The 8,204-nt window shown below is 43.9% G+C and overlaps 1 protein-coding gene across 2 annotated transcripts in view; it reads right to left on the bottom strand.

Moving 5' to 3' along the window:
• Positions 1 to 4,647: 4,647 nt before the first annotated feature.
• Lmcd1 (LIM and cysteine rich domains 1) overlaps positions 4,648 to 8,204 on the bottom strand; it is a 62,998-nt gene continuing 59,441 nt past the window's right edge. For both annotated transcript variants that reach the window (XM_005364981.2, XM_026788052.1), the window contains 2 exons: positions 6,079 to 6,294; positions 4,648 to 5,205 (listed from right to left, as the gene is read on the bottom strand). In XM_005364981.2, the coding sequence (XP_005365038.1) occupies positions 5,047 to 5,205; positions 6,079 to 6,294 (375 nt within the window). In that variant the 3' untranslated portion in view covers positions 4,648 to 5,046. The remainder of the gene's footprint in view (positions 5,206 to 6,078; positions 6,295 to 8,204) is intronic.

Genomic DNA, 8,204 nt, shown 5'->3' with positions numbered 1-8,204 from the left:
AGACACCTCAGTAGCACAAAAGTATCTCTCAAGCATTTCTGGTGAACCTGATGTCAAAATCACATGTAAACTCATTATTTTCTACACTGAAAAATTAATTAAGAGATCTCTATTGGGGACTGAAGAGATAATTCAGTAGTTAAGAGTGCTTGCTGTCTTTGTAGGAGATCAGTATTTGGATCCCAGTACCCACACTGGGCAGCTCACAACTGCCTGTAACTAAACCTCCAAGAGATCTGATGTTCTCTTCTGTCCTCCATAGGTACCTGCACTCATGTGCACATCCTCACACATGATATACGCATGCATACTATCAAAAACCAGACTCTTTTGCTTTGTCAGTCATTAAAGACAATCACATGCTTTTTGTACTGCAACGATTACTAGTTAATGATAAAAATGATAACAACTCACTGTTCTATTAGTTTAGTGCACTGGACTTATGATCATTAGTGTGTATTTCTTTTACTATAAAGCCCCAAATTCATCATGAAGTGGTGGCCACATACACCTGCAGCAGCCTCAGCATCTTCTTATCTAACTCTTGTCTGCGACAGGAAGTCACACCGAGTGTGTGAAGTGCACCATACAGGTCTGGTGCATTCTCTCCAGGATATTCAGTCCTGATGCATTTCTGAGAATGTTTCCTGGTACCCAAGTGACTCATGCCTGGATCAAAGCCTCATGCTGAACACCATCAACATTTTAAAATCTGTCATTCAAACAGTTCAAATAAACTGGAAAAATATAATGGCTTCAGAAATGTGTAGTCAGGTAAGTAAATTGATGTGTGACCCTGGACTGCGATTTTTGTTTTATAAGCCATTATTGTGACCATTGGTGATGGTGGGTTAGGTCTGAGGATTCTAAGATAGCAATATTTGTGCATTCATTGCCTGATTCTGATGGCTGGCTTGTGGGATAAGAACATCCTTGTCGGAAGTCACATGCTAACATTCTCATGGGAGGCTATGGGTGTGATTCAGTGGTAGCACTTGCTTATCCCGGGGAGGCCCTGGCTCCATCCCTAGCGTGGTGAAGAAGGTTCAGGTGTGGTGGGGCCTGATGTCTGGAAAGCTTTTCAACCATTCTTCATTCCCTTCTCGGCACTTTTCATATAAGTTTAAAGCTCTAGAAGCAGTAGAAAAAGAAAGCAACAGCAGAATTCCCCAACAAGGCTCTCTGTTCACTAGGGAAGTTAAGAAGCACCTTGGTGGAGAGGCCACAGCCAGCACCAAGCCCTTTTTTCCCCTGGGAACAAGGCTTTAAGAGCCACTTTATGTCACAGGAATTACCCCACCCCCACAAAGTAGGAAGCAGGGCTGCTTGGGAATAGGTGCATAGCCAACAGTGTCTGCTTCAGTCTGAAATCTCTATCTGTGATCTCCATCAGTGGGAACACGGTGCCTTTAGCAAAGTGAACCACAGCAGATCCCAGGCTATTTGCGCTTTCTGTTCCTTGCCAGGCTGTGTACAGAGGGCGAGGGAAATCGTGATGGTGAGATTTTTGTAAGGAGGGCCATGGCTCATTCCACATTGCAAACATCTATCAAAATGTCACATTTTGTTCCCCATAAAAATGCACAATGCTTATTTGCTCATTAAGAATAAAATAAGAAAGAAAGAAGTTTGTAAATGGAGCTTTTCACCAACAAATAATTGCAGTTTGATAAGGGTGCCGGAGTGCTGTTGGCCTGGGGCTGACTGAGTACACAGACCAAGGGGCCAAGAAAATGGAGTGATGAAGTTGGCCGCCACTCTCTCTGCTGATTCAGGGATGATACGATGCAACAAGGACCATTGGGCATTGAATGCTTGTGCCTTTCTGCTGCTGGTGCAGTGTCCCTCAGCTCCAGGTCCTCCTAGATGAAGCAGAAATTAAGCATAATTAAGAAACCTGATTGCAAGTTAAAGAAATTTCAACTTCTATGCAAGAATTAGGGAGTTCCTGATTGTTCTTCAGGGCGAGAGTACACAGGGGAAGTGTGTGTGTGTGTGTGTGTGTGTGTGTGTGTGTCTATGTGTGTGCTAGTGGCTTATCTGGAAGTGTCGAGATACTAAGGTCCCGCCAGAGAGAACATGAAGAAGCATTGCCTGTCTGCATAGAATATGTGCCAGGCAGGATATGACATTGGAGAGAATGGTGGAGTGGCACTGGAGTGATACCACAAATGCAAAGGCAGGGCTATTTCTGGACAGGAGGAGCAGGGGTACGCTCCAGGAAGATATACTTGATGTCCTCCTGGTAGGCAGAGGCAATCTATATCATTTTGGGTTTCCATAGGACAGATCATGCATCTCACCATCTCCCTGTCCATCTCTCACCAACTCTGGCTTGAATATGTCTAAATGCTCCCATGGTTCCTATGACAAGGTCTCAGCTTTTATATTTCTCACTAGGGAGGAGCAGACTGGCCTTGTTCACTCTTCTTTTTGTGTTTCTGTCACACATTGTGCAATCCATCCTATCTGTCTATGCTTCGTATTCATCCCTGTATTTCCAATATCAAAAACTGGGCATAGAATAAATTGACAAGGCTTCCTTCATGGGGTCTTTGTACATGATATCCATCTTTAACCCTTGATCCTTCTCTCTCTTTCAGATCAGGGTCCACTGTCGCAGGGGCACATTTTTTTTTCTTTCTTTTTTAACATTCCTGACTAGGCCTAGTCTCTTTTTTCTGTGTGTGAATCTTCCTTTTATAGCTTGTACAGTAACTATAGTTTCACGTTGACCTGTAGATGTGTTTTTCTGAACCTGGTCTTCATAGTCTGTAAAATTCATGGAAGAAGTGGCCACTGTTTTGGAGGGAGAGATATGCCCTGTACACAGCAAAGGACCAACAACCATAGTGCATATTGAACATTTCTAGGATGGATGGCTGGATGGCTGGCTTGCTGGCTAGGCAGATGGATGGATGGATTGATAGATGAATATGTGATCATTCTTCTGTACTCAGGGGAAGTGCCTGTGAAATGGATGATGCCCCAGGAGCATCTTGTAGGGCAGGCGAACTTTCAATAGATAATCAACTTGACCTTCAGGTAACCAAGAAGGAGCTAAATCATGGGGTGGGGTTTGTACCTATGTAAGAAAAAGAGGGAAGTACTGAGTTCTGAGACTGGAGACAGAGGGACCAAATTTTGGAAGGTTTCAAATGCTATAGTTGAAACCTGGTTCCTAATTTGACAAGCACTGAGGAGCCATGGGAGTTGATTGAGGACAAAGAAGTGCTTAGAACTTGTCTTTGAGATGGCCCAATAATGTTCAAAGCAGGGGTATGGGAGAGATGTAATGGAGGTGATACCCATCACTGTAGTAGAAATCATAACAGTTTCATCAGAATTAAAAAGCACATAAATGGACTGGGGCAGAGAAGAGTCAGGGCAACAGATGGGAAATTTTAAGGAGAGTACTGATGACTGGAACGTGTACCCCTGGGGCCAGTGTCTTTTTCATTCTTGTATATCTGGTAGAAAAAAAGAAATGGTACTTAGTAATTGTGGGAAGGAAATAAATTTGAGGACTGAAAATACTCAGACCATAAAAGGGAGATAAAATTACGCCCGTCGAACTTTGTATTTGGCTCACAAAATGTTCAGTTGGCAACATGTGAAAATTGAGAGATTTAAAAAGATTTATGTTTACTGGGCACCATGTATGTCCCACCCACTGCTGCAGCTCCCAGCACTCTGCCAGGTCTTGCCCCCAGAAAGGCTCACCTGTGACCTGCCTAGATACTAGGACTGATGAGTTGAGCCTTTGACTCTAAAAAGATCGTTAGCTCCAGTGACCCACATGCCTGAAAGGAATGAGACTGTTCTTCCTCTCTCTCTCTCTCTCTCTCTCTCTCTCTCTCTCTCTCTCTCTCTCTCTCTCTCTCTCTCTCTCTCTCTCTCTCTCTCTCTCTCTCCTCTCTAAGAGACTGTTAAACAAGGCACCCCATGGGATTGGAATTTCCTCCCAGGAATCTTATCCTGGGAGAAGGAAAAGGCTGAATGAAGTTTGATGCAGGCCAGGGAGGGAATCTGTCACTCGGAGAGATTTCACACAGTGCAGAGATGACTTGATCTGTGAAGAGTCAGTGATGATGCAACGATGGCTGGGGCCATACCTTGGCCAGAGCTGCTTAGTTATGTACACTTCTTACATCCTATTTAAACCCAAGACTCTTCTAAGTACCCCAAAGATGGATTTTTGTTGGGGATTGCCAGATCTCTTTGTCCCTTTTCCATGTGTGGCCAAGTTAAACAATTTTTCTTTTTATGTTTTTTACTATTAATTTGGCTCATTTAATTGGCTTATTGAGGATGGATGGCTGAGCCTGGCTTGTTAGTGCTGCCAAGGCCCCAATCCTTAATTCTAGTAACATTTTTACTTTTGGGTACCATGAAATATGGATATGTGTTTCTATCAGATATTTGAGAGCATGGGAAGAGCAATGGAGGAGAGGAATCTGGAGTCTGCTATAAGCACGTCTTATCATATTAGTATAAGATTACCATTAGTGTTTACTCATCTCCTGGCAGTACCAGATTAGGGTCTTGGCGATAACCACCTTTTCCAGAATCAGTGTTATGGTATAAATAATTAGACAAAATGTGTGTAAGTGTGAAATTCATAAACCTTTTATTGGTATGTTTATCATGCCAACAGCATTGTTTATTGCAGATTCAGATTCCACTTGAAAAAGAGGCAAACAAAAAAGAGTTGAGATCCCATTCTGCCCCTTGGAGAGATCCCTTGTCCAAGGAAAAAAAAGCACAGCCTACAGCTACTTCATTGGATCCCTCAGAAATGCATTCTGAGAGATTTCTCCTAGGGTTCCCTTGTGGGACACCAGCCTGTCTTTTGTTGGCTGCAGTTGGGAAACAATAAATTCATCCTAAGACTTCTTAGAATCCCTCTGGTTTCAAAACTACGGACCCCCAAGGATCTACCACCCCTCAACCTAGAATATGCACTGCTTGCTGGCTGTTGCATTCGCCCCAGAGGACTGCTTCAGTCTCTTGGTGGGATCCAATAGACTCAGGGTGGGAAGCCCTTCAGGAGCGTTTGGACTTGCTACAAGTGGGGCACAGGAGCTGGCCCTTGGTGACAATGTATGCACGGCCACTCAGCAGCTGCTCACAGCCCTCACAGATGAAGTGCTTCCGATGCCAGGCCAGGTCTTCCACGCGCTGGTAGTCTTCTGAGAAGATGATCTAAAGAGAGAGAGACAGAGGAAGGAAGACGTGACTGAGGTTCTGGCCCTAAGTAGAGGCAGTGTGTAGGGGATAAATTATGGGCTAGTTTCATTCCATCCCATGCTGTACTGTGACCTTTAGATGCCCCCACGAAGCACTCTGACATGATCTGAGGGTCATGGCTGTGTCTCAGTTTTTCAGACATGAAAAAGAAAATACTCTGTTACAGACAGGTTTTTACTTATCTGTCAGTGAAACTTTTGGGGCAAGTCCAGGGAACAGTTATTTTCTGAGCTGGGATTAAATAGCTCAAGTGACCCTGGAAGACAATTAACAATGGGGAAGCAGACAGTGGCCAGTGGCCGTTTCCTAAGAACAAGAAACCACGGGTGGTCTGTTGGACCCAGAATAAAGTGACACCCTAAAATAACTCCAGGAGCTGAGAAAAGTCAGGATGGAAACCTGATTTAAAGGGCTTGGAGCACAACAGGATGTGAGCCTGAGTTGTCACTGAGGTATTTGTGACTTGGCAAATTATACCCACTTCTCTGTCACTCCATTTACATATAACCTCGCTTAAAAAATACTGTTGTATAAGGATTCAAACTTGATTCTTCATACTTGCAGAGCAAGAGTTGACTAGCTGAGCTATCAGGGTGGTCCTTCTATAGCCAAACTCCAAAGCTCTGAGATTGTAAGCATGAGTCACTATTCTCAAATCAGGCCCATTTTGTAGATGAGAAAATCTAGACTTTGAGTACCCAGTGAAGTGGACCTCAATTTTCTTAAAGAAGAATACACTATCAGCAAAGCCACACCTATTTGCCTTCGGGTTGCGCTGTACAGCATGGCCACTCCCACTTACTCCCATCTGCCTACCCTGACTCTCACCTCATCACAGCCTGAGCATCGGGGTCGTAAGCTCTCACAGTAGTGGCGGCCGCACCAGGGTGCACCATCCTTCCAGAAGTAGATGAGGTCGACCAGTGGCTCTGAGCACTTGATACACACAAAGCAAGTGGGGTGCCACTGCTTGCTGTAGCCAGCCCTGTCAGCATAGACCACAGGGCTGTCAGCAGGGGCCGCTCCCTTGCAGAGCTCACAGACCTAGAAAGGATATGAGAAAGAGGGACGTGTGATGTCGGTTTGAATTCCAGTTCCATTTTCTCTACCTCCTGTGTGACTTCGGACGAGTTGAAAGCCTTCTCTGTTCTTTGGTTTTCCCATTTGCGAAGTGGCATAAATATATTTTCTATCTCTGAAGGGCTAAATCAAGTGACTTATCAAGCCCTGTGAGTCTCAGGTTGATTAGTCTCGCCACCCTTGTGTCCTTGGAGTTACTGAGAGTTTCACAAAGATTTTGTTGAAGGGGAAACCTAAGAGAAGTCACCCTAAGAGAAATGAAAACTGTGCTTCCTCACAATGATAGAAAAAGCTTCTATGGCACATTAGCATATATCTTTTATGTCTGAAAACAACTGTACTTTCTAAAACAAAAACAATTTAGTGAGAGGAACAATTCAATATCTTTTAAATAACTCACTTAAGATGGCTGGATTCTCGTAACTGCTCATATGTTTGTATGCCTTGTGCCGTTTTGGTTGAAAACTGTAGAGGAACTCTGGCCTCACTCTGATAAGTTGGACTAGGAAGGGAGGAGTATTTTAATAGCCGTCCAAGAAAACAGGATGTGCGTCTTTGACTCTACATCAAAATTTAACAAGTGCTTTTTCTCAGAAGTTAGTCAAGTTAGTCATGGACCTGAGATGGACCCTGGGTAAGGGAGCTTGCTGCCAAGCCTGATGACCTGAGTTTGACCCCTACGACCCACACAGTGGAAGGAAAGAACCGACTCTAACAAATTTTCCTCTGATCATACGTGTGTGACATGTATGCTGTGGCACATGCGTGTGTATCTCAAAAATATCAACAAAAAAATGTCACCACATATAGTATAAGGTCACACACACACACACACACACACACACACATATAATATTGCTCAACTTTAAATAGATTTCTTGTCCTGCATTGTCTTCTGATCAGCTTTTTGTTCTTGAACAGTTTGAGATTTACAGAAGAAAAAAAAAGCAGAGAATTCCCACACACGACATTCCATTTTTTCTGTTCCTGATTGACTTGTATTAACCAGGTACCTTTCTCAATGAGCTAGTGGTTAACATGTCATTGAGGAACTTCATTAAGGTACCTTTAGATTTCAAGTGACCTCTTTCCTCTGTTCTGGGACACCACACTTGGCCTTCTGCTTTTGCAGGCTCCCCATTTGGGGGAAGGGGTGACAGTTTCTTAACATGTCTCTGTGTTTGTGGAACCTTGACAGTCTGAGGGAGCCAACAGACCTGGGTTCTGGGAACCACACTTGGTTCTTCTGAAAGAGCAGTAAGAGTTCTTACTCCAGTCCCTATAGTAGACTTTTAACATATACCTCCCCATCTAAAGATGGCAAAATATAAATATTTTGGGAGTCAGATATTAGGTAAAAATGTGTGCCAACTGCAATCTGCTTGATGTCACAATCATGGGGTAACACTGAGATGAGGACCCCAGAGGCCAAGCAGGCTCTCCTCATCTGCTACCAGGGGCATATGCTGTCACTATGCCTCCCAAGGAGGATTGCTGACTTTTGCTGAAGTAGGATGTTGATCTTGACCCCCTGGCTGAGAGTTGGTTGTCAGGTCTCTCCACAGCAAAGATGTGTTCCTCTTTCCATACTGCTATTTTTGCAAGAAGCATACTCCACGTTCCTCATGTAATGAACCTTCCACTTTCTCAGGGTTCAAGTAAATACATATACCATGTGGAATCATATGAAACGTTGACCTCACAGGTTCCCCTAAAGGTATTTTGAGAGCCATTGCTTGACTTATCTCCTGGAGCTGTGAGTGTTAGACAGCATTCTTCTTACATACCAATCCACCTATCCATCCATCCACCTATCCATCCATCCACCTATCCATCCATCCACCTATCCATCCATCCACCTATCCATCCATCCA

Source organism: Microtus ochrogaster, unplaced genomic scaffold (genome assembly GCF_000317375.1).
Source record: "Microtus ochrogaster isolate Prairie Vole_2 unplaced genomic scaffold, MicOch1.0 UNK1, whole genome shotgun sequence".
Lineage (NCBI taxonomy): Eukaryota > Metazoa > Chordata > Mammalia > Rodentia > Cricetidae > Microtus > Microtus ochrogaster.
The sequence above is the reverse complement of the archived record's forward strand: the minus strand, read 5'-3'. Positions and strand labels throughout refer to the sequence as shown.